Source organism: Salvelinus namaycush, chromosome 37 (genome assembly GCF_016432855.1).
Source record: "Salvelinus namaycush isolate Seneca chromosome 37, SaNama_1.0, whole genome shotgun sequence".
In the NCBI taxonomy this organism is placed as follows: Eukaryota; Metazoa; Chordata; class Actinopteri; order Salmoniformes; family Salmonidae; genus Salvelinus; species Salvelinus namaycush.
This window is the reverse complement of record NC_052343.1, coordinates 7,573,924-7,600,929: the sequence shown is the minus strand read 5'-3', so window position 1 is coordinate 7,600,929 and position 27,006 is coordinate 7,573,924. Positions and strand designations below refer to the sequence as shown.

Below are 27,006 nucleotides of genomic sequence, written 5' to 3'. Positions count from 1 at the left end.
CCAGCGAGAAGTGCACCTGTGTAATGCTCATGCTGTTTAATCACCTTCTTGATATGCCACACCTGTCAAGTGGATGGATTATTTTGGCAACGGATAAATGCTCCCTAACAGGGATGTAAACAAATTTGTGCACAATATTTGAGTGAAAATAAGCTCTCTTTTTTTGCATACGGAACATTTCTGGAATATTTTATTTCAGCTCATGCAACATGGGACCAACACTTTACAAGTTGCATTTACATTTTTGTTCTGTGTACGTTTGACAGGGGGATACCAGGAAGGAAATTTGACCTGTGTGCGCACTGAGCACTAGTCACACCCCCTGCTGCGCTGCGAAGGAAGGCTCTACTGTAGCCAGTACTATAGCTGCATATTGTATGCGTTCTCGGAGAATTTCTACACTTTGAATTCATTCCTCGTGAGCGCACAGTGCAGTGTCGCGTTACAACTGCTCTAGCTATTTAATGTGACATGAATACGAAACGGACCTGATGAAAGGCTTGTTGAACGAGCTGATAAACGTCATTCCCGCACATTTTTCGGTCAATACGATGCTTGACACACAGTAGTCAAAGTTAGCTCAACTGGCCTGTTTATTCGGATTGCAACCTATCATCTAAAATTATTTCTTTGACAGTGTGACAGCAACGGATCCTCCGCCGACTGTCACCCAAGAAGCTATACGACCCGGACCCGCCAGAGGAGCGTGAAAAAAAACAGAAACATCGGAGGTAAGCTATAGCCTGTCTGTCCTTGCTCTAGTATGTCCTTGTATCCCCACCAACTACTATATATGCTATAATGTATCACATGTGAGGTTATTCCCATGGCATGATACAGTGTAGTTACTATTATATAGACTAACGTTTCGGTAGCAATGTTATGTTTGCATTTCTCTGGGATTTCTTTGGCACCATATCTCAAGCGACAGAAAGTCGACAGCTCGATGTCACTTTAAATGCATTCCTTGTTGTCGATTGATTGATCAGCAACGCTCGAGCTTCAGTTCAGTCAGCCAGTGAGGTATCCAGCTTTCTTCATAAATGCATCAGTTACATAGTGCAAACCCCATTCATTGTTCACCCCCCCAATTATAATTTCACAGGATTTATGAGCAAAAAATGGGACAGGGTTGATTGTGCCACCCTTTGCATAAATAATCATTACATCATATCATATATCCTGTTGCAGTGTGCTCTAGGATCCTGGCTTATTGTTCTCTTAGCGCAAATAATATCTGTTCAAATGTACACAGATAAGAAAGGCGTAACCACATTCCCACTGGTATCCTGGCACGGGTCCTTATAACAAAGAAGCTGTACTGTACTGTCACTTTTGTTTTTTTACTAAGAATAACTTTTCTATTTGCTGTTCATGGGGATCATTGTAAAGCAATGGGATTGACAGTAATCGGCCTTGTGGTCTTTCACAGTATGTATGCTCTGTTGTTGACTAGCCTACAGTTGATGCTGTGTACATTTGAGGATCCTGACACTCCAGTGTCAGGGTGTTGTATTTACAGGGTGTTGTATCTACAGTGTGTTGTATCAACACTTGTCTCTTCACAGGATTCACAATTTACGTGACATTTCTTTTCAGACAGTCCACAATGTTCACAGGAGAAGTCGACAATTTGATATGGAGTTTTTGACACTGCCAACTCTGGGGTAACGCCACTTGTGTGTGAATGTAACGACTTTGGCCCCGGTAGAATGGCTACCACTGAAAGTTGACCAAATACACCGGATATCTACAGCTTTAGCCTACATTCGAATGAAAATGTCTGTCAATAGGCAAGACCTAACATATACATAATCTCACCACATTGCTGAAATAAGGAACGATAGCTTGCCATTTGCCATGCTGTTCACAACGGACCAAAATAGAGAGGACCTTTAGCTGTTGAGTTCCATCTTGATAGCAGCAAGCTAAGACGCATATCCTCACGATTTGAGGATGCCTCAGTCATTTTCTACTATGTATTTTCAGGACAACAGTTGTGTAAATCAAAAGCTCACATAGCTACATATGAACTTTTCACCTATTTACAGCAGTCCAAGAAATAAACATACTGATTATAGTGCTGACTGATTAGGTTTTGAAAGAAGTCTCAAGTAGCAACAAAGATTATATGTACCGCACATGGATCCTTCTCCGATGGTGGGAGTGGATGTGAACTCGCTGTGGCGGTTGTACCCAACAGAGGGACTGTCTCACGTAGACAGACACTGAACTTTTAGTGAGAACACACTGCTATGGGGCGCTGTATTTTCTCACTCTGAGAAAATGAAGCACATTACTTTTCTCAGCCTTTCAGTTATCGAGTGAGTTTTTTTTGTTTGGTTTTAGTGATTATTGTTGTATTGTCCAATTCAACGTTGGTTTGTCAGCTTTGGTCAGTGTTGAGTTTGCTGCAGAAAATCACAATGACGCAGTCATGGTTGAAAGAATTCTTATCTGAGAGTGACATTATTAATAGGCCTAAATCAAGTTACAGTGGCCTTATTTGGTAATAAGGCAACTTTAAGAAACATAATAATTATCCTATGATGTCCATGGAACTGTATGGAAGGAAGCTACGCAGTGTATCTGGACTCCAGCAGCAGAGTCCGCTTGGCAATCCCGGAACTGCCTCTATAAAGCCACGTCTTGAGGGAAAACTCTGACACCCTGACAATGATGCCCACATTTCTGGTCCATTTTGGTAACCAAAGACAACATCAGTGACAGTTGCTATGGCGAGTGTTATCTCAGTGGTCCATATAGATGCCAAATGTGATTCCAGCTGCTTCTGAGGCATCCAGGTCTTAAGGATAGTGTAGTTGATTGAGCGGAGTGTGTCTGTTTATACTCTTGCTGCTGTATCGAGTTGCCCAACCATTGTTCGCAACAACTTTTGCCCTTAAATAAACAGGTGACCGGGCTTGAGCAGCTGTCACTCTTTGCACCAGGGGCCCTTTGGGTGTGTTTGTGTGTCTGTCAGTAGAGGGTACATAATTAGTGTAGATGCTTGTCACAGCCTTTTGGATGTTTAAATCCTAGTGATTAGGCTGGGGAGCACACTCTGTCAGGAGGAGACAGGCAGCTGCCTCTGGTTATCAGTTGGAAGTGGGTCACTGTTCTCTGACTGAATGGACCCACGATTCATCACACTTTACAGACACTTATTACTTATTAAGTTACAGCTAACTACAACTGGAATGGGCTACACATATCCTTGCCGTTTTACCAGTAGGATAAACCATTCACACACAATTCAGGGGAGCATCTATTTCAATCAAGTTTCAATCAAGTTTATTTTATATAGCCCTTCGTACATCAGCTAATATCTCGAAGTGCTGTACAGAAACCCAGCCTAAAACCCCAAACAGCAAGCAATGCAGGTGTAGAAGCACGGTGGCTAGGAAAAACTCCCTAGAAAGGCCAAAACCTAGGAAGAAACCTAGAGAGGAACCAGGCTATGAGGGGTGGCCAGTCCTCTTCTGGCTGTGCCGGGTGGAGATTATAACAGAACTATGCCAAGATGTTCAAAAATGTTCATAAGTGACAAGCATGGTCAAATAATAATCATGAATAATTTTCAGTTGGCTTTTCATAGCCGATCATTAAGAGTTGAAAAACAACAGGTCTGGGACAGGTGGCGGTTCCATAACCGCAGGCAGAACAGTTGAAACTGGAATAGCAGCAAGGCCAGGCGGACTGGGGACAGCAAGGAGTCATCATGCCCGGTAGTCCTGACGTATGGTCCTAGGGCTCAGGTCCTCCGAGAGAAAGAAAGAGAGAAGGAGAAAATTAGAGAGAGCCAAGATTTTCAAAATGTTCATAAATGACAAGCATGGTCAAATAATAATCAGGAATAAATGTCAGTTGGCTTTTCATAGCCGATCATTAAGAGTTGAAAACAGCAGGTCTGGGACAGGTAGGGGTTCCGTAACCGCAGGCAGAACAGTTGAAACTGGAATAGCAGCAAGGCCAGGCGGACTGGGGACAGCAAGGAGTCATCATGCCCGGTAGTCCTGACGTATGGTCCTAGGGCTCAGGTTCTCAGAGAGAGAGAAAGAAAGAGAGAACGAGAGAATTAGAGAGAGCATACTTAAATTCACACAGGACACTGGATAAGACAGGAGAAGTACTCCAGGTATAACCAACTGACCCTAGCCCCCCGACACATAAACTACTGCAGCATAAATACTGGAGGCTGAGACAGGAGCGGTCAGGAGACACTGTGGCCCCATCCGAAGATACCCCCGGACAGGGCCAAACAGGAAGGATATAACCCCACCCACTTTGCCAAAGCACAGCCCCCGCACCACTAGAGGGATATCTTCAACCACCAACTTACAATCCTGAGACAAGGCCGAGTATAGCCCACAAAGATCTCCACCACAGCACAAACCAAGGGGGGGCGCCAACCCTATTTAAGTTTAAGATGATGATACATGATACAATAGTTACCTAGTGAATGCCCAGTTTGCCCAGTTTTGGCCCCTGCAATGCGCTACACGGTTTTACCAGTAAGATAAACCGGTCACACAAAATGAAGTGAAGGAAGTGATTATACTCTAGTAGTGGGTCCAGTGGATGAATGCAAAAGTTATGGCCCTCATCCTGTTTAGTTTCATTTGACAGGCATTTAAGAGCTTTCAGAAAGGGTTATTCTCAGCCATGTGAAACCAGTCCCGAGAAAAACAGATGTTTTTTTTGTTTGCTTAATTAGTTTTAAACAGATTCTTGGTATTACAGTATATGCAGTTATACAGCTACACAGCTATAGTCTACAGCTATTAAATCAACTGTGTATGACTAGGTGATAAAGGTCTTCTGCAGAGAGTACTTTGCAAAATGTCTAATTTCATAATATGCCATACCATCTGTTGACCAGGGTTTAGTTTCCCTTTATTTTTCCAAATGTGGATACGGGAGCACGCTCTGAATGCCAGTCATGAAATGTGCCCGGTAAGCGAAAAAGTATATTCCAGTGCCTTCAGGAAATTAGCCCTGGAAGCCAAAAATAACAAGCGCAGTCTGCAATGAAGAAAAGCGAGGGAAGGAGCACCATAGAGGAGTAGCAGGAGGAGGGATCCATTTCAATACTCACCAAAATAGTAGCAGGGATATACTCTGCGACTAGCATGTGCTGCTTGATGCCGGTGCACCGTTTTTGAAGTCCTCCCAATGTTTAGTCTGCAATTTCCTCCTCATGGCATCCCCCCTCAGATGCTTTTCAAAATGAAAAATAAATGTTTTGATCCCTGCCCACTTAGACCGAAGATCATATGCCATGGAGAGTGTCCATAGACTGAATAACCTCATCTGCTGTATCATATGAATCATTCTCAGAATATAGCCAGAATCCCCTTAAGGAATCGTATTTACCCTCCACAGGGGTAAGGAACATGTTAGGCACTGATTGTGCTATTGAAGAATGGACATTCTCTGGCCACTGATTGGCAGTTGCATTAGGGCCAATAATCAGATAATCTTCTCAACTCTCACGAGCCAATCCACTTGCTGGTCTGGCACCATATGACGTTATCCTTTTAATTTGTTTATTTCGAAGAGTGTTTTTCACACATAATTGACATTCAAGGTGAGCCAGAGTGACCTCTTCTTTATTGGCAGCCCAGTTGTTCAGTCTGTGAATCTTATAAAGCTCTCCAGTAATATCTTGTAACTTTGTATAATCAAATCGAAGTGTATTGGTCGCGTACACATATTTGCAGATGTTATCTCAGGTGCAGCTCCAACAGTGCAGTAATAATACCTAGCAATATGAAACTATACGCACATAATCCAAAAAGTATATATATATTTTTTTTTAAATATCAGAATGAGCAATGTCAGAGTTATTGGGTACGCCCATCTAGTACCGGGTTGGATCCCTCTTTGCCTCCAGAACAGACTGCATTCTTCAGGGTTCAGACCCAGGGCCCTGACCTTAGTGATGAGCTTGGAGGGAACCATAGTGTTGAAGGCTGAGCTGTAGTCTACAAACAGCATTCCTTACATAGGTATTTCTCTTGTCCAGGTGGGATAGGGCAGTGTGCAGTGTAATGGCGATTTCGTCAGCCGTGGATCTGTTGGGGCGGTATGCGACTTTGTAGTGGGTCTAGATTGTTGGGTAAGGTGGAGGTGATATGGTCTTTAACTAGCCTCTCAATGCACTTCATGATGACAGAAGTGAGTGCTACGGGGCGATAGTCATTTAGTTCAGTTACCTTTGCTTTCTTGGGTACAGGAACAACGTCTTGATGCAAGTGGGAACAACTGACTGAGATATGGAGAGACTGAATATGTCTGTGAACACTCCAGCCAGCTGGTCTGCACATGCTCTGAGTACGTGGCTTGGGATGCTACCTGGGCCGGCAGCCTTGCGAGGGTTAACACGCTTAAATGACAAAATCACGTTGGCCACGGAGAGCGAGAGCACACAGTTCTCATGAGTGGAGGGGGTCTGTGTCGGTGTCTCAATGCTGTTTTCCTCCAAGCAGGCTTAGAAGGTGTTTAGTTTATCCGGGAGTGAGACGTTGTGTTTGACGTGGCTAGATTTCCCTTTATAATCCGTGATTGTTTGGGTTCACTTCCACATATGTCTTGTGTCTAAGCCATTGAATTACAACTCCACTTTGTCCCTGTACTGTCGAATATACACTGCAGTTATGATGACCAAATAAAATTATCTTGGGAGGTAATGTGGTCTGCATTTGATGGGGAGGTATTCCAGATCAGGAGAACAAAAGGACTTGAGTTCATGTACAGTATGTTACCACAATCACACCATGAGTTGTTAATCATGAAACAAATCCATTCGCCTTTCTTTTCCCCTGAGAGTTTTTTCTTCCTGTCTGCGCGATGGATGGAGAACCCCGCTGGCTGAATGGACGGGGACAATATATCCGGAGAGAGCCATGATTCCGTAAAACAGAGTATGTTACAGTCCCTGATGTCTCTCTGGAAGGAGATCCTCGCCCTGAACTTGTTTACTTTATTGTTCAGGGACTGAACGTTAGCAAGTAATATACTCAGAAGCGGTGGATGGTATTCACGCCGCTTGAGTCTGACTAGGGCCCCACTTCTTCTTCCACTTCTCTGGACTTCTTCCTCTTCTCCGATGTCGGAATTTTGGTGCAGCCCCCAGGATGAATAGAGCTGCCTCGGAAAGTTCAAACAAAGGATCCAGGTCAGGGAAGCCAAATTTCTGCTGAAATTTATGGTTAGTGGCCGCTGATCTAATGTCCAAAAGTTTATTTTTCAGCTGTAGGTAATAATACAACAAACGCTCTGAGCAAATAATGTAAGAGATACCACAACAACAACAAAAATTCTGCAAAGTTGTCTAGGAGCTAGAAACAGGGCGACCGTGTCTGTCAGCGCCATCTTGTCCTGTCCTGTATAATGATGATATAGTAACGCCCCTGACCTGTAAATGTTGCCTATCGTTTTCTATTGCATTCCATTTAGCACTGAGACTGATTTGAAAGTTATAAACGTGTTACAAACATCAGTCATGTATGTTATTATTTCTTCATTGGTCCACCGTGTCCATAAAGCCTTCGCTGTCACTCCTCATACTCCTTCTCTCTTTTTCTTTTCCACCTTTGCACGTAAAGTGGTTCTAAAATCATCTACACGGGAACAAAAACAGGGTTGTAATACTATTAAATATTGGAATGATTAATGAGTTTTCTATTAACATAGAATGCTGTCCTAACAATGAGACTGATGGGTGTTTGGTAAGTAGTGAAACAACCCCTACACTTTCCTCTTTTATCTTTGCTGAAAGCTGCCATTAGTCTATTTTTGAACAGCTGGCTATAAGGATTTCTCTCTTGAGAGAACAAGCATTCCCATCCACCATTCTTAGACTAGCACAATAATTAGGGACAATGTGACAGGCTAGTGGAATGTAAGGTGATTGTTCCATTTGTTACTGGATATATAAAGTGTGTATAGAGGCTCGAGCCTAGAATGCATCTATCCCATTAGAGTGAAGTCTATACTTAAGCAGACTTAGTGTAAGGTTCCTCATCTTTTCTTGGGACCAATACAAGTCAAAAGTTCAGTCCCATCACTGGAATGAAACTGATTCCTTAATGCAAATGACTGACTACATGAAACTGGTTTAAACTGACTACATGAAACTGGCTTTAAACTGACTACATGAAACTGGCTTGACTGATTATGTAACTTGCACCTGCAGTATCCTCACTGTTCTCCAACAGTTTTTTTGGGGCAGCAATAGTTAGTGTACGCTAGTACATTTTTGCACAGAAGCTTTTCTGAAGTATGGCATCTCTTGAATGCCTCATGTCTCTTGGAGGCATTGTTGTCATGGTTTTCTCGAGTCACAGCTCTTTATCTTAATCCCTCTGTTTCTGCAGTGATTGTAGATAATCATTCAGCGGCCTAGCCATCTGGTTGTAGTTTGCCACCTGATACTTCGGTCACAGTGATGGACAGATTCGCCCACTTGTACTATTTGACAGTCGTTTTGCTCTACATCTTCAAATACGTATGTGAAGAATCCTTTATCTTGTTAAGTTGTATTAAATTGTGGGTATCTCCTATGTAGTAGGCCTCTTTGAAGAATGTCCGTTTTTGTACGCAATGGTTTCAGATGACAAAAATTAAATAATAGTCAATCATTGTTATTAATCCTATGACCAGCACTTTAGCTGATTTCAAATGTTCCTTGTTCTACTTATTCAATGTTGCCTATGTGGGCCGATGGAACCTGTGGGTGAAATGTTGAAATTGAATAGATGCTCATGATCACTCATGACTCCCCTCTGTTTGTCTTACAGGCTGTCGTCTCAAAGAGGTTGCCTGCAGTGATGTCCAAGGCAACGAAGTCAGCGTCCAAGTCTCGGTCCCACTCTGGGTCCTGGTCCAGATCTCGCTCCAGAAGCAGCTCACGATCCAGATCTAGGAAACATCGCTACAGGTGGCTAACAACGTAACTTACTGTAACTTAGCTAACTTACTCAAAGTGAGTAACTCAAAGACCACCTCAAACTAGGACATTGTTATGAATTCATATTATTTTGTCTATAAATTGTCTATGAACAGGTGAACCAACATATTCCACCTTATAAGGACTTATGAAGTATTTTTTTTCTGTAAAAGGTCATTACATGGGTAGAGAGCCTGAAGAAGATTTTGAAACAGAAACAAGAGGGGAGGTAACAGTTTTCAGAGAAAGATTTTTTCCGTCTTTCTGTCTATATGGAAAACAACAGGAGTGACAATTCGAAATGAGATAGGAGTTGCCAGATATGCTACACATAGATTGTAAGAAATGCTTTTGACCCAACAAAGGTTGTTGCTATGTAGATTACTCAAAGTTTTTAAATGCTCCTGATTGGTTGCTGATCTCCAAGTTATGTGTGGACTATACATGCTATGTTTGGGCCTCAATGAATGACATGTTTCATTTGTCATCACCAACATGTGAAGTTCATAGTAGCATGTCAAATGAAAGCTCAGTCATAAATGTGTTACAAAGTATCTATAACCATATATCATGCTTTATAGAGGGTCATAAATGTGGCATAACTATGTGACATAATCACCCATGTCAAATGTGACATAACCAACTATGTCGAATGTGATATAACCATGTGCTTTATAAAGGGTGACATGTTGGGTCGAAGGATTGGATTACGCTTTAAAGTAAAGTAATGTTAGTCACATACCACCTAATCTCATTCGCAGACCCTTCCACCCAAATGTGTGGAAGTTCTGGAGGACCAACACATCAAACTTGGCTTTTATTAGTTATGGTTAGATTTAAAATCTAATTTTAAAGAAGATACATTGTGGAAGTGGGCCGGGTTTTAGCCATAATCATGAATTTCTGACTGTGTTAACTAGTGACAATGACAAATACTTCATTCAGTAAGGTCACTCCTTTAACATTATATGGTTACTCCCACTAAGGACAACTTTGAATGGTTGATATCCCAGGCTTATATGTGCCGTGTGTGCAGTAGCCTGGAGACAATGTTGCAACAAGAAACACTGACCTTGGTGAAAGAAATTGAAAGTGGCTTTCTTCTGCAACCAAGTTACATGTTCCTCAGTGCACAAACACACACACAACCAAAACGAGCCATACCGTGCGGTGTTGCGTCCATCAGGTCTTTGACACATTTCACCCACTCCCCCACTGAAAGATCACCCACAAAATGTTGGCACCATTGTAACAGGTTGTAATCAAGCCCTGGTCTCCAGCATGGGAACAGAAGAGGAATACCTGTTGCGGTGGACTTAGGTTGGACTACTCCAAATCATCTTGGCTCTGACACACACAAAAGCTTTGCAGGTCCATCAACTTATTTAAATACCTCACACACCCTACAGTAACCTGTGGATCACGAGAGAACCTTCATAAATCAGCAGAACGTTAATAACCTATTTATTGACACTCTATGTAGTGTCCTGTAGTACTTAGTTTGAAGTGAGACACCTTCGGTCATTCTCAACACATACATAAATACTCTATATCACATGGTTCTTTACTTAATTTAAAGTCAGAAACATTTTGAAATGTACAACATATACATAAATGCCTTATATCATATGACGCTGTACTTACTATAAAGTCAGACACCTTTGGTCATTCCTAACACATACACTACCGGTCAAAAGTTTTCGAACACCTTACTCATTCAAGGGTTTTTCTTTATTTTTACTATTTTCTACATTGTAGAATAATAGTGAAGAGATCAAAAAAACTATGAAATAACACATATGGAATCATGTACTAACCAAAAAAGTGTTTAACAAATCAAAATATATTTTATATTTGAGATTCTTCAAATAGCCTTGACGACAGCTTTGCACACACTTGGCATTCTCTCAACCAGCTTCAAGACTGTTGCAAAAGCATTCCTCATGAAACTGGTTGAGAGATTGCCAAGAGTGTGCAAAGCTGTCATCAAGGCAAAGAGTGGCTAAATTGAAGAATCTCAAATATAAAATATATTTTGATTTATCTAACACTTTTTTGGTTACTACATGATGTTATTTCATTGTTTTGATGTCTTCACTATTGTTCTACAACGTAGAAAATAGTAAAAGATGAAGAAAAACCCTTGAATGAGTAGGTGTGTCCAAACGTTTGACTGGCACTGTATATACGGTGCCATTTCATCGGGTTCTGAATAATACGGAGTGTTGCTGGCCTTTTACTCCACCCATTCCGTTGGCGGTCACAATGCAAATCACTGTATATGGAATACATAATCATCACATGTGCGATTACTGCACTACAAAAAACTCTCCAACCAAACAACAGTGCAGGGAATGAGTGCTGAATTAAAGGGCAACTACACTAAAAAATGTAAGTTTCTTTGATTTCTCACAGACCTCAAAACTCATCCCCTGATTTGGTTTGAGCATTGTTGTGGACACAGAAAATCAAATGTTGTTGTTTTTCTGTTAAAAATGTTTGAAAAACTAAGGGAAAACCTGAAGATATTGGGAAAATTTGAGAAAACTGAGAAAATGTAATTCGGTGAAAAAATCTAACTGATTTTAAAAGGCCACACCAATATTTTTTTGCTGTGACTGACTGCATTTAGTTAAGAAGTTGGGCCATCCTAGAAATGTTTTAGAAAAATGTAATATATCAAATTTTGCTGATGATTTTAATGAAAACGACAGTCATGCGTGAATATATTTTTATGTATGGCTGGCCCCGGGAATCGAAAACGCTATCCTGGCATTGCAGTGCTCTACCAAGATGCTTGACAGGGTTATAAATGCTTTGTGAAGCCTCAATTTAATACGATATATAAGTCCTTTATTAAGCTGTGCTTATGCCACCTTTTATAAAGCACAGGTTTATGTCATATTTGACATAGTGGGTTATGTCACATTTGACATTGGTGATTATGTCACACAGTTATGCCACATTTTGAACCCTTTATAAAGCATGACATATAGTTATAGATCGGCAGGTAGCCTAGTGGTTAGAGCGTTGGGCCAGTAACCCGAAAGGTTGCTGGATCGAATCCCCGAGCTGGCAAGGTAAAAATCTGTTGTTCTGAGCAAGGCAGTTAACCCACTGTTCCCCGGGCGATGACGACGTGGATGTCGATTATGGTAGCCCCCCACACCTCTCTGATTCAGAGAGACACATTTCAATTGAAGGCATTCAGTTGTACAAATGACTATGTACCCCCCTTTCCCTTAGATGATTTGTTACACATTTATGTAGTGTTTATGAAGGCTTTATGAAGCCTTTATAAGCTGCATGTCATGTCAAGATGGAATAAGTAAAGGCTTTGATTTATTCTTATATAAAATCACAATAATGTTGAATTAAAGACCCCTGCCAAATAATATCAACACTTAACATTTTTTCTGCCTTCTGTAAGTTTAAGAAACATTGCCTTGTGCCTTGAAATTCTGTTACCAAAATCCCACATATCTTTAAGATATTTTCTAATTTCTGACCCTCATGAGGAGAGAGGATAATGAAAGTACACAGAAGTTACAAGTAAAGGTACACCTATCAATTAGTTATACTGTTTTTACTAATATACATTTTGTTTATGAATTATTAAATGAATAAAAATCGGTAACAAAATTTCATAAAGATCTGTAACGGGATTTCTGCTATTTAATAGGCTAAAATGGGAAATCATAGTACTCACAAACCACAAGTGGGTGACCTGCTACTGTCCTCCCTTCCACTGGAATATGTTCGGCTGATAACGGTTTCCTTTCTATTTCGGTCGTCTGGTGGTCAAAGCGAGTCGGACAATCCTCCCTCTCTCTCCTTCTCTACCTCCAATTAATGTCACCTCTCACGGCTCTTACTGACACCTACCCATGAGCCCCCTCTCTTTCCATTTACTGTAACCAGCAGCATCCTCATCCACTGAGCACAGACCGATACCGGACGTCCATGGACGTTGAAAATTAGTTGACATTTGGTCAGTCCGCCCTAGCCTTGATTTCAACGTCTACAAACGTCAGGACCAGCCTTCATTTGACCCAGACTGGACCAAATCTGAACCAATCATAGATATCTATGTTTCAACAATTTGGAAAGCACAGTACATTACAGTACAGTAGAGCACAGTGGAGTACAGAACAGTAAAGTAAAGAAAAGCAGTGTATAGTTCTGTACTCCAGAATAGAGTGGAGTAGAGTTCAGTACAGTACACAGTAGACCACACTAGAGTTGAGTACACTATAATGTATTGTACTGGACTGTACAGTTCTGAATACTTTACGGAACTGAATTCTACTCTACTGTACTGATTTCTACTGTACTGAATTATATTCTAATTTAATATACTCTACAGTACTGAACTCTATTGTACTGCACTGAATCCTACTCTATTGTGCTGTGCTGTACTGTACTGTACTCTACTGAGCTCTACTGTGCTGTACTTTGATGTCCAAACTTGTGAAACATAGACGTCTATAATTGGTTCAGATTTGGTCCGGTCCGAACCAACCAAACAGGGTCTTGTTTGGTGGCTGAGCTCATTAAAATAATAGCCAGTGTGTAAAATAATAACCAAATATGCAAAGGAGGATATTGCATATTTCTACCTTTTGTGTACCTATTTAGAATACACCACCATGAAGAGAATGACATTCATATCCAGATCAGAGACCCATGATGCAATTCCTTTAACGCAATTCTGTTAATGAGTGTAAATCCACTTCGCTTACTGTAGTTCAATAACCAAAATAGATTTTTTTCAAAGTCGAGGTGTCATGTCATAGCTGACACCCCATTCTTTCTGCAGATGTCCGTGGCGTAATATTTGAGTGTGCTTGGAAGGGGTTGCAGTGGTGCTGAAGCATACATCTTTTGATTTCCTGCCTCAAAACCCATGCACTTCCTGTGGTTTATGGTGAGTTGGCGCTCATATTAACTGCAGAGCGACAACAGCTTTCTATTGGTTACGGGCCTTAACCAGGGTCTGGTGCACTTTATACAAAGGGAATTGCTGTGTGTGGGAAAGAGCTCTGGTGCTGTGATGGCACACTTGCCTCAGTGAGACTTGGTACTTGGCCATTTGTAATGAGCTCTCCCACTACTACACAGGCCTTTGACTTGCACCAGAAACATTTCAGAATTATTTGCATCACCCGCACCTCTCTGATTCAGAGGGGTTGGGTTAAATGCGGAAGACACATTTCAGTTGAATGCATTCAGTACAACTGACTAGGTATCACCTTTCCCTTACTACGATATTGGCATTCCTTAGTAGGCTACATGTCCAACATCTACCTAGTGCTTTTACTATGTTGCTTTGTAGTCCTAAATGGAAATTCCTTGGCAGGGGTGTGGGTTATCTGTCAGTCGGCTGCAATGTTGTTCATTTGCAAGGGAAACTGTGGTTTGAGTGTGACGCCACCGGTCACTCTTGCTGCTGGCAGAATTGTTTTGTGTCTATTAAAATGGAGTGCATGGCAGCTCTTTTCCGGGGAGTGGCACTGCATGGCATGGCACTATTAAGCCATGGTCTTGAGTTCTGTTAGTTCAGAAAAGAGATGGCTTGAACATGAAAGTCAACACTGACCCTGGATTGGCCTATCACTGTTTACAGTGTGTGAAATGTAACCCTCTCGCAATACAAGACGGCACACACGCACAAACATGACTTATTTTAGATGTAAGCATTCCATGAAATGTTCCTTCATCAAAAGTACTCCATGTAGACAGAAATCTTTAGCATTTCAAGTGAAATTGAAATCCAATGCTAAGATAGCCTACATTGTTTGGTTTAAAAATGCTGTAGATGCTGTATTATGTAATATTAGACCATTTCATTCATAAAACTGTGATTTTAGCTGTCCTAAATAGAGGTCGGACGATTATGATTTTTCAACGCCGATACCGATACCGATTATTGGAGGACCAAAAAAGCCGATACCGGTAAATCGGACGATTTTATTTTTTTTATTTGTAATAATGACAATTACAACAATACTGAATGAACACGTATTTTAACTTAATATAATACATCAATAAAATACATTTAGCCTCAAATAAATAATGAAAAAAGTTAAATTTGGTTTAAATAATGCAAAAACAAAGTGTTGGAGAAGAAAGTAAAAGTGCAATATGTGCCATGTAAGAAAGCTAACGTTTAAGTTCCTTGCTCAGAACATGAGAACATATGAAAGCTGGTGGTTCCTTTTAACATGAGTCTTCAATATTCCCAGGTAAGAAGTTTTAGGTTGTAGTTATTATAGGAATTATAGGATTATTTCTCTCTATACCATTTGTATTTCATATACCTTTGACTATTGGATGTTCTTATAGGCACTTTAGTATTGCCAGTGTAACAGTATAGCTTCCGTCCCTCTCCTCGCCTCTATCTGGGCTCGAACCAGGAACACATCGACAACAGCCACCCTCGAAGCATCGTTACCCCCCGAGCTGACAAGGTAAAAATCTATCGTTCTGCCCCTGAACAAGGCAGTTAACCCACTGTTCCTAGGCCGTCATTGAAAATAAGAATGTGTTCTTAACTGACTTGCCTAGTTAAATAAAGGTGTAAAAAAAAAAAAAACGGCCAAATCGGTGTCCAAAAATACCGATTTCCGATTGTTATGAAAACTTGAAATCGGCCCTAATTAATCGGCCATTCCGATTAATCGGTCGACCTCTAGTCCTAAATCCCTGTATATAGTTGCTGTCTGACTGAATTGCTCCTTTTAGCCTAGGTTTCTGGGCAGGCTGGCCAGCCAGGGTAATTGGCAAGCCTAGCCCCCTCCTTTTGCTTTGAAGGATTAGAGTAGACATTTTTCCCATATGGCCCATGTGACCGCCTCTTTCCACTAGTGCTCAGCATAAGAGATGCAGATTGTCTTGCTCTCAATGTGAGTGTGCAATGCTGCTCGGTGCACTACTTTCTCTGCTTACTCTTAATTCCAATGAAAAAACACACGGGGTGAGTAGTACAGCAGGGCTTTGTTATTTACTTCAAAGGTTTCCAGATGGGTCTTATTTAGAAGTACTAGATTGTTCTGTCAATGGTGGTTTTCTGTTTCGATTTTGTGTGCTTTTAGTCTAAGTGATGTCATATTAGGTATTTTTCTCTAATGCTGACTGTAGTTTGGATTTCTCATTGTTATTTGTGAAAGTTATCCATCTTTGCCTGCACAGGGCAATATTGACTGCAGTGCATAGCTGCTGAGCAGTTTGAGATTTTAATGACTTTTAACTCATATATTATTATCAAAGGATTCTGCTTATTTACCAGTCTATTTATTGTTGTATCGTGCGATAAGAAATTTCAGAGATGTATCCTCTTTAAAATGAGATTGTTTTCTTTACTGTAGCTAAGATGGACCATATGTGTCAACTAAATCTTAATACTTACAGAGGCGATAGATTGTTTTAGAAACTGGAGAAACTTGTCTAGTGGTACTGAAGGCTACCTCTGTTATGCTTTAGCGTCCATGGTGCTATGGAGCCACCATGTGGACTGGGTAAACCTCACAGCCATGTCTCTAGATGAATCGAGAAGTCTGTTTTTCTCCATTGCTCCATTGTGCACCCATGTATTTCCACTTCCCAGCAGTTAAATGTTAAGATGTGATTTGCTACCTCTGTTAATATATTTGTCAGATGCACATATATGCATCACAGTGTGCCATGTCATTACCTGTACATGGGATTATGATATACTTTACAAAAACACAACTGCTAAGTACATGAGTATCTGTCACTTTTTTTGCATTTTTCCTGTAACCAGAAATCACTTGAATTTAAGCTGTAGATCCATGAGAAATGTGAACTTGAAAACAAAATGTGTTGGCCTAATTGTTTCAAAGGTTTCGGAAGGAGGACAGCATCACTTTCATAAGCAACACAAACAAATGAATTGCTCATAATATAAGCTTGTTTATAGTCTTGAGAAAAACAGCATTGCACACCTTTTTCCTCAAAGCATTTTTTTCTAATGAGATTTATACAATGGAAGGTGTAATCAGTCATCTTTTCTTTGTCTTCCCTCCCTTTCATCTCTCTCTCCATTCTCCCTTCTCTCTTTCTCCCACTTTCAAAGCTCTAGGTCCTGCACTCGCTCGCGCTCCAGATCTCATTCTCCATCCCACAATAACCGAGAGCGGAACTACCCAAGGGAGTACCAGAATAATAACCGTGAGTTCCGGGGCTACCACCGAGGCTTCCGGAGGCCCTACTACTTCAGAGGCCGAGGGCGTGGTTACTTCCCACGGGGGCGCTTCCAGAGGGGTGGGGGAGGCGGCTACAACAACAACTACCGCCCCAATAACTGGCAGAACTACAGGCAGCACCCCCAACAGCAGCAGCAACAACAGCAGCAGCAACACCCCCACAGCCCGAGACGGGGACGATCCCGTACCCCTAAAAAGCGCTCGGGTAGCCCTCGTTCCCACAGCCACTCCAAGGTCTCGGACCGCTCTTCCTCGCCCCGATCCCGGCGCTCCCCCCACTCCTCTTCCTCACATTCCTCCTCTCCCACACGCAGGTCGGGCTCTGGGTCGGCCACGCAGAACTCTAAGGATGTCAAGGAGGAGCGCTCTGCCTCCAAGGAGGTCCAGAAGAAAGGAGGAGGAGGAGGAGATGGCGAGCCCGTGGAGATAACAGGGGGGTCTGCAGGGCCTGATGGGAGCGCTGGTGGGGACAATCCCAAGGCTAACTGGCAGGGCGTGACGGATCACAGCAACAGCACCAGCCCCAAGGAGTCAAGTCCTCAGGTGCGCTCAGCTGTTATCATTGGTCAGGGCGCCCCAGCTTCGACCCAGTCTAGTCCCTCTCCTAAAAGCACTAATGCTAATGGCTCCAATTCCAATGGTGCCCCCTCATTGCAGATACAGACAGTGGGCAGTTCACCTTCCACCAAAAGCCCTTCTCAGAAAAGCCCCACACCTGTGTTCTCTGGCTTTGGCTTCTTCTCTAAAGACGACAACCTGGCAGGAGATACAGCAGCTATCTCCTCAGTGTTCAAAAGGTAATACAAATATTTTTCTCCTTTTCTCTTTGCCACTTATGAAATATCTTTAGAAATTAAAGGTTAACACACACACACTACCATGTTTTTCATTTTTCACATTTTTCACATTCTAGCACATGATTATTGTCAACATTTTGGTCAAAGACCCTTTTCAAGGCTAGGAAATATCTGTCATATTTTTTGAAACCTTTTATTTAGTGTGGTTAGTGGATAGTTCTAACGTGCCAATTGTATGAGTCTAGGACTCTTTCTCTGAGAGTCTTTTATTTGTATTTAGAATTCATGGTTCTTTCCCAATGCGTCATGCACCACATAGAATCCACATAGAATAATTTGTCCCTGGTATTTTTCCTTGGACCTAAGCCCTTAGGGAAGTGGTGGTCGTCATAGCATGCTGAAACAGGAGTTTGTAAGTTGAGAAGGCTTTACGGACTCTTGGGAGTTTTGAGACGTGTGTGTTTTCTTGGCCAGTCAACGCTGCACTAACCATGACAAATCCCTCATGGCTTGGGCCTTTGAAGAGGGGAGATCTTTTGCTGACTGTCATATTCTATAACTGTATCATCCATTACCCTAAGTCCTCCACAATCAATGGGATTTTTTTTTGACAAGCGTCCTTATTTCTTTCACATTTTTTTGTAATTAAGTTGCAGGGCACTCACCTGAACTGGTGTCCAAGATGCATTTTAACACAGTTGTTTCTCTTTCTCTCTTCGCCATTGTCTAGGTTCTTGGAAGAGCACAATCATAAGAAAAAGCAGTCTGGTTGGGAGAATGGCAGAGAGATGGAAACCAATGATGGGGATGTGGAGCGGGAGAAAGGGAATGGCATGAAGGCCTCTGGGGGCATCTTTGACAGAGAGCCCGACAAAGGGGAGAACGAGAAGTACAAGTACAGGGAAGACTTTGACGATGAGGGGAATGTGTCGTTGAACAGCTTCTTGAAAGCCTCCCCTTTCTTTTCCTGCGATGGCGAGGAAGAGGACGAGGAGATGATACCCAAGTCCCGTCCCAAGGTGCTCCGCAAAGAGCGTGACCGGGAGGACGACGGGTCGCCCAAGCCCAAGGTCAAAGTCACCCTCTCGGCCAGGGAGCTATTTGAGGAGCGCTTCGGCAAGTGGGAGGACCTGGCCTACTCGCAGGCGTCTGCCAAAGATGATGATCTTGATGCCATGGCGGAGGAGATTTACCGCAGCCAGAAGCAGGAGAAGGCCACGGCCATAGCTGCGGCCTTGGCCAAGAGAGAGGCCATAGCGGGCATGCTCAGAGGCTTCTCCCCGGAGAACGTCAGCAAAGACAGGAGGATGGAGAAAGCTGCCTCCAGCCGGTCCCCCATACCCGCACCACGGAGGAACTCTGACCGGGAGATGTTCATGGTCAGGGGGGAGGACTCTCCCCCAAGGGCCTCTGAGAAAAGAGGAGCGGAGTTCAGCGTCAGAATGGATTCCCTCAGAGATGACGTGGCAAGGTAAGCAGAATGCACCATCATCATATAGATTCACATAGAGACTCTGATGCCTTATCGCCTTAGGTAGGTTTCGATCTCCATTAGCAGGAAGCCATGAATCATGAGACACACTCTTTGGCTCAGGCCTGGACCATGTTTTATAGCCTCTTTGAGTCATAGTTCTATGAAACCATGAGCTTTATCAAAATGAATTAAGATGTGTGCTAAGACAATTGAGATAATGAAATGACCTCTCCCGATTAAATCTTTCAGGTGTTGTTTATAAAAGTCTCATGAGAAAGATCCCATTCTTTGTTCTCTGTTTATTTTTGCCAAAAAGGGCAAAGGTGAAACATCAAATGAAATGTTGTTGTTTTGTCTCTTCCCCAGCTCCTCTGGTGTTATGGTTGGTGAGCGAAGGTTATCACAGGATCTTGTGCATCCTACTAAAAAGGAGCAGGAGTTTCGCTCTATCTTCCAGCACATTCAGGCCACACAGTTACAAAGGAGTCCCTCAGAGCTGTTTGCACAGCACATTGTCACCATTGTCCACTACATTAAAGGTGACTGACCTCTCTCACCTCTGATCCTTTGCAACTGACCAGTCTCGCTGCTAGCTGTGCTTTTACACAGGTGCAAGTTAAGGTGCAATTGCGATATCAAAAGGTTTATATAGCCTATACAGTATATCAGTTGATAGTTCAAACTGAAAAGGGTTGCCAAGTGCTTGTGAATCTAGCCCTGCAATGCAATCCTGTGTGGGAATGATTATGGAAAAATATTGCTGTACACCGAAAAAACATGGAGTCGTTTTTCAGGCACAAATGTTATGTAATTTCATTTGGTTTCGAGAAGTTTTCCAAAAACGGTTTTCATTGCTATGACACATTTGCATAGTTATTATACATTTTATGACCCTATGTGGCTAATAAAATCACATTTAAATATATATATAATCTTTGATGCAGTAGCTGAAAATATTGTTTTTATGGTCACACGCTAATACTGTATGTAACTTGTGAATTTAAATTAATGGGAAAGTGCATTGGCACCGAACGTACGGTCATATCTGTTGTGTAACACAAGTTCTGGTTCCTGTTTGATTACAGCACAGCACTTTCCATCCAACGGAATTACTCTAAATGAGCGATTTGCCATGTACCAAAGAAGAGCTGCGCAAAAAGAAACGATGAAGCCAAGGAAGAGCCCCGAGATACACAGGTAGAGTCTCCTTCTGAGTGACCATCTCACCTTCAGTGTGCTGTGGCATCACCTCTAGTTTTATCAAAGCTTGCACAGGTATTTGTCTTACCTTTTTGTCATTCAGTGCAGGTCCAATGGTGGTCTTGTTTGCTATGTGATATCCTGGAGTTACATCTATACATCGCTCGTAGACTATTCATTTTAGTCCTCATCTGATCATCACTGAAAATAAGAATAATTCATTGCAGTCATTTCAGTCCTCACCTGAGCAGCACAGACTTGAAACTAAGAGTAATTAATTGCAGTCATTTCAGTCCTCATCTTAACAGCACGGACCTAAAATGTTTTAGAGTAATCCCTTCCTCATGTTATGTTTGCAACCTGAGCTGTGGAAAAGTTAGACCTTGTGTATTTCTCTCTTGCAGGAGAATTGATGTTTCTCCCAGTGCTTTTAAGAAACACTCTCACCTGTTTGAGGGGATGAAAAGCTCCGGGGATGGCAGTTACAAGGTGACTGAACATTTTTGAAATATGAAGTATTTTGGAAAACTGACAAAACAACAGCAAGCGAGCGAGTGAGCCAGCCATCCCCCTTTAGACTGCGTTCTCCGTCTAAGCCTGTGCTTGTCTTTGAAGGGAGATGCATAACGTCTAAAAGAAAAGCAAATGCAAAACGAGGCACATTGAATTTGTTGTGTGTTATATACTCCCCCTCCACGTATGATGATTTGGTTATACTGTGGGTACAAGCCCCCATGAGACCATTGAGTCGAAAAACATGAGGGGTCAGAAATGGAAACGGCCAATTGCTCCTGTGTCCAAGCCATTCAAAGGACTCTAAACAAATGTCATAGTAAGTATTATTCTTCAACAAATAAGGGGAAATATAGTCAAAAGGAAAACCTGTTGTACTTATAGAGTGCTTATACAGTCTCTAGGCCTACTTATAACTTCGGTCGTTTGATGATATCGGACTGAGACCATTTTGCGGTATGGCTAAGTTGAACTCTCTTCAAAACGGAAACATTTTAGGGGAATGAAACAGCGTGAAAGTCAATGAACTCAACCTTCAGGAGTTTGTAACCTCATTATGTCCGGTTGTATCGCAGAGGTTCAACATTGTGTTGTGCAAACCTGGGAAAGTACACTGAACAAAAATATAAACGCAACATGCAACAATTTAGAAGATTTTACTGAGTTACAGTTCATATAAGGAAATCAGTCAATTGAAATAAATGTATTAGGCCCTAATCTATGAATTTCACATGACTGGGAATACAAATATGAATCTGTTGGTCACAGATACACTATACATCTCTGGGAATTGTTTTTTTTTAAAGACCACTGCAAAAGTATCAGTTTCTCAGGTTTGACTATATATAGGTGTTTGGGAATGAGACCTGAACCCCATTGAAAACCTCTGGAATGTAATCAAGAGGAAGATGGAAGGTCACAAGCCATCAAACAAAGCCGAGCTGCTTGAATTTTTGCGCCAGGAGTGGCATAAAGTCACCCAACATCAATGTGAAAGACTGGCGGAGAGCATGCCAAGACGCATGAAAGTTGTGATTAAAAATCTGAGATATTCCACCAAATATATATTTCTGAACTTTTCCTAAGTTAAAACATTAGTATTGTGTTGTTTAAAAATGAATATGAACTTATTTTCTTTGCATTATTCGAGGTCTGACAACACGGTGCTCTATATACAATAGTATGTGGACACCCCTTCAAATTAGTTGATTCTGCTATTTCAGCCACACCAGTTGCTGACAGGTATATAAAATAGAGCACACAGCCATGCAATCAACATAGACAAACATTGGCAATATAATGGCCTTACTGAAGAGCTCAGTGACTTTCAACATGGCACTGTCATTGGATGCTACCTTTCAAAAAAGTCTGTTTGTCAAATTTCTGCCCTGCTAGAGCTGCCCCGGTCAACTGTAAGTACTGTTATTGTGAAATGGAAACATCTATTAGCAACAACGGCTCAGCTGCGAAGTGGTAGGCCACACAAGCTCACAGAACGGGACCGCCGAGTGCTGAAGCATGTAGCCCGTAAAAATTGTCTGTCCTAGGTTGCAACACTCACTCCCGAGTTCCAAACTGCCTCTGTAAGCAATGTCAGCACAATAACTGTTTGTCAGGAGCTTCATGAAATGGGTTTCCAGGGAAGACATTTTCAGCTTCCAGGAATTGTGTACAGATGCTTGCGACAGGAGGCTGTGCATTAATATGGTAAAAATGAGGTGATGGTGGCGGATGAATTGTACGACAATGGGCCTCAGGATCTCGTCAAGGTATCTCTATGCATTCAAATTGCCATCAATAAAATGCAGTTGTGTTCTTTGTCCATAGCTTATGCCTGCCCATACCATAACCCCACTGTCACCATGGGGCACTCTGTTCACAACGTTGCATTCAGCAAACCACTCGTCCACATGACGCCATACATGCCTTCTGCCATCTGCCCGGTACAGTTGAAACCAGGATTATTCTGTGAAGGGCACAATTCTCCAACATGCCAGTGTCCATCGAAGGTGAGCATTTGCCCACCGAAGACAGTTACGACGCCGAACTGCAGTCAGGTCAAGTACCTGGTGAGAACAACGAGCACGCAGATGAGCATCCCTGAGATGGTTTCTAACCGTTTGTACAGAAATTCTTTGGTTGTGCAAACCAACAGTTTCATCAGCTGTCCAGGTGGCTGGTCTCAGACGATCCCGCAGGTGAAGAAGCCGGATGTGGAGGTCCTGGGCTGGCGTTGTTACACGTGGTCTGCGGTTGTGAGGCCGGTTGGATGTACTGCCAAATTCTCTAAAACGACGTTGTGGCTTATGGTAGAGAAATGAACATTCAACTCTCTGGCAATAGCCTGCCAATTGCACGCTCCTTCAAAACTTGAGACATCTGTGGCATTGTGTTGCGTGACATATTAGAGTGTCCTTTTATTGTCCCCAGCACAAGCACAAGTGTAATGATCATGCTGTTTAATCAGCTTCTTGATATGCCACACCTGTCAGATGGATGGAGTATCTCAGCAATGGAGAAATGCTCACTAACATGGATGTAAACAAATGCGTGCACAATATTTGAGTGAAATATGTTTTTTGTGCGTATGCAATATTTCTGTGATATTTTATTTCAGCTCATGAAACATGGGACACACACTTTAAATGCTGCGTTTATATTTTTGTTCAGTGTAGTTCCAGAATGGTCTGTTTTCACTTATGCCGGTCAACTGTAACACAGCAGCCGTTAAACGGGCAGTTCCCAGAATTAGTTGGTTATTTATGGTCTTGTAACAGTTCTCCCGGCCCCTCGCATGCAGTGTGCAAACAAGACTGACTGCAGACTGACATCACTTCTCCACGCTAACCCATAGCATGTCCACATCCTTGTGTTCTTTTTCTTTTTACCTGCACAGGACGAAGGTAAAAAAATGAAGGGTGACTCAATGGACCTTCGTCTGGATATTGAGCGCCGTAAAAAATATTCCACCCGGGAGACTGATTATAAACAGGATGGGGGGAGAGATTCAGGAGACTCCCCAGAGGCTAGCAGGGAGAGGTCTGCTGAGAAATCCTCCAAGCACCACAAGAAGTCCAAGTATGTTCAACCAACTCTATAACAGTGGTTCTCAAACTTCTCCTCGGGGCCCCCAGCCGTTCCACGTATTTGATTTATTGCATAGCTAGCACACCTGATTCAACTTGTCAACTAATCATCAGGCCTTTGACTAGGTGAATCAGGTGAGCTAGTTCAGAGCTACAACAAAATTGTGAAAGGTCTGAGGGTCCCTGAGGAGAGTTTTTAGAACCACTGCTCTATCACAAGTATCACAATTACTTTACTTTACTACATTCTATTTACTACATTTACTTTACAAGTCCTGTTCATATCTAAAACTAGCCAGAGTCTTACCAGACAAGCAATGGAGCCAAACTATAACTATAAACTGACTTTTAAAAGGGGTTTTGGTCCCTCAACCTTCACCTCTTCCTCCAGGAAAAACAAGAAGAAGCAATCTCGCTCTCGATCCTCCTCTTCCTCTTCATCTGCCGAATCTCACAGGGGAGGAGACTATCCCCACGAGGAGCCTGAGCCCAAAGACGAAGGCTTTAACAAGGCCAGGCTGGGGCCTCGGGGGGACTATGGCGGCCCCATGGAGAGGGGACGAGGACGCGGAGGCTTTGTAAGTCTGCTCATGGACGTGCACTCATATTCATTTAGGAAAGTAAAGGGTCTAATAAAGAATAGAATCATCAAGAGAACAAGACAAAGTACAACCACAAGTAACCTGAAACAAAACATTTAAAATAGAAAAATATGTCATGATGGCACGTTTGTTTTCTTCTTTGACTTTGCACTTGGAAAGATTTTTACCGGAAATCAAACTCAAGGATAGTTATTTTAATTTGTGCAATAATTATTGTCTTCTTGTTTTTATGATTTGGGTTCTTTGTGTCTGACTCATATTGCAGCAATTTAGAATAAGAGGAAGGGGCTGGAACAGGGAAAATTACCAGGGAAACAATTCTAACAGTAATACCGCTAACATGGGCATACCAGTTCACCCCAAGAATGAGGACTGGGACCCAGAGTACACCCCCAAGAGCCGAAAATACTACTTGGTAGGTTTGTACACATGCCATTATAAATTATATCTTTGTTTCCTCTTGCCTATATATAACATTCCATCCTCAAATTAATTCATTCCTCAAGTCTAATCGGTGAATTCGCCAAATTCACAACTCCTTTGAACTTGCTAACAATGGTATTACCTTCAAGCTCACTTCAAGATATTAACTCTTTCTCTCTTTTCCTGTCTTTCCATTTCTCCTTCAGCATGATGACAGGGAGGGCGAGAGGAAGTGGGTGGACAACCGAGGACGTGGAGGACGGGGGAACTTCCTGCGTGGCAGCAGGGGCCGTTTCATTATCCGGAAGGCCAGCGTTGGCTTACCCAACAACCACACCAACAACAACAGCAGCCCCAAGTGGACACATGACAAGTTTCAGGTCAACGGGGAGAAGGAGGAGGGCGAGCCCCAGGAGGAGGACACAGAGCAGGACCACAAAGACCAGGAGAAGTCTGAAGACATGGAAAACGCTGAGCAGTGAGGTAGCTCAGGGAGAGAGAAACATTGTACCAGCACAGTGGAAATGTTCTACTGTCTCAAGTCATCTAGGTCGTGTTGAAATGGATGAAAACGGACTGAAACGGAAGGAAAGGACTACCTAGACTTGTCCAATAACAAACACTGTCCAATAAGAAACTACCTGGACTTGTCCAATTAGAAAAGACCCTGCTCACAGCCTATATCTATCACAATGGTTGGACATGGGAGAGCGTTGCCCATGCACAAATAAACACATTAGGAATCAATCAGGACTCACTTTGACACAATATCTTTACTTAACATTATGTTATACTTTTGTCAGGGTATAGCTAACTTGTGTTTTATCTGCTTATAGTAGAAACACTGTTAGACAGTGAACTGCTGTGTTGGAATAGGAAATCTACGTAACCAACCTCTGTGCTTGATAGGTTAGCGCTATGAACAGTGCATTGTGGGGTGTTATGCCTCTTAGTTACAGGGCTGATGCAACATTGCATAACACTTTTAAAAAAATGTTTAGATCTTGACGCAAGAGCATGACAGGAGGATATTTTTGTGCCTTAGATTTAATAAAATATGTCGAACACATATTTATCTAATTAAATTACATTTGAGGACAAACAGATGAATACTATGCTAGAAGATAAACATTTTATTTATTTATTACACAGTAGTGATAAAACGTACACTATTACACAGTAGAAATCTTTTTAGACCAGTTTAGCCATCAACTGCAGAAAATACAGTATACTGTTGACTTTAGCAAGTTTTAGGATTCAACAATGTAACCTACGGATTCAAATACGTAACCTGCGGATTCTAATACGTAACATTCAACTACGTAACATGCAACTTTGTAGCATGTTTTTGGATTCTACCAGGCTAAAGTACAGCTAGAGGCAATCGAATCCCTGTTTTACATGACAACTGGGCCAGTGTCTAATGGTCTATATGGTTTAGACCGTATGGTTTATAGTGGGCTTGCTAGTCCAGCATCTTGCAAGTGACCCCTCTGACAATGGGACCAAATTGGGTCAAAGGTTATATTCTACAGACCTGCACTGTGGAGTGAAACAAGATGCTCACAGTCCCCCAGAAGAGCAAACAGCAGTGGTGGAAAAAGTACCCAATCTTCATACCCAATCGTCATCCCTTAAAAGAAAATGACTCAAGTAAAAGTTGAAAGTCACCCAGTAAAATTCTACTTGAGTAAAAGTCAAAGTATTTGATTTTAAATATACTTAAGTAACAA

General features: G+C 42.1%; 1 protein-coding gene across 3 annotated transcripts; it reads left to right on the top strand.

The window, feature by feature from the left end:
• The first annotated feature begins 392 nt into the window (after nucleotides 1-392).
• thrap3a (thyroid hormone receptor associated protein 3a) lies at nucleotides 393-27,006 on the top strand. 3 transcript variants are annotated; one of them, XM_038976394.1, is made up of 12 exons: nucleotides 393-731; nucleotides 8,805-8,944; nucleotides 17,049-17,721; nucleotides 17,836-17,975; nucleotides 18,706-19,446; nucleotides 19,816-19,988; nucleotides 20,535-20,646; nucleotides 21,054-21,138; nucleotides 24,059-24,240; nucleotides 24,640-24,826; nucleotides 25,116-25,265; nucleotides 25,480-27,006. In XM_038976394.1, the coding sequence occupies exons 2-12, from the start codon at nucleotides 8,835-8,837 to the stop codon at nucleotides 25,753-25,755; spliced, it is 2,829 nt and encodes a 942-aa protein (XP_038832322.1). In that variant the 5' UTR covers nucleotides 393-731; nucleotides 8,805-8,834; the 3' UTR covers nucleotides 25,756-27,006. The 3 variants fall into 3 exon arrangements, with proteins under 3 accessions (XP_038832322.1, XP_038832321.1, XP_038832323.1); XM_038976393.1 differs by having other exon boundaries at nucleotides 17,049-17,975; XM_038976395.1 differs by having other exon boundaries at nucleotides 17,049-17,975; nucleotides 25,116-25,269; nucleotides 25,480-25,567.

Excerpts from the sequence above, each read along its gene's own strand:
- thrap3a (XM_038976393.1), top strand. The coding sequence starts at position 8,835 with ATGTCCAAGGCAACGAAGTCAGCGTCCAAGTCTCGGTCCCACTCTGGG. Across the intron at positions 8,945-17,048 it reads TCTAGGAAACATCGCTACAG|CTCTAGGTCCTGCACTCGCT; the intron begins GTGGCTAACAAC and ends CCACTTTCAAAG. Across the intron at positions 17,976-18,705 it reads ATCTCCTCAGTGTTCAAAAG|GTTCTTGGAAGAGCACAATC; the intron begins GTAATACAAATA and ends GCCATTGTCTAG.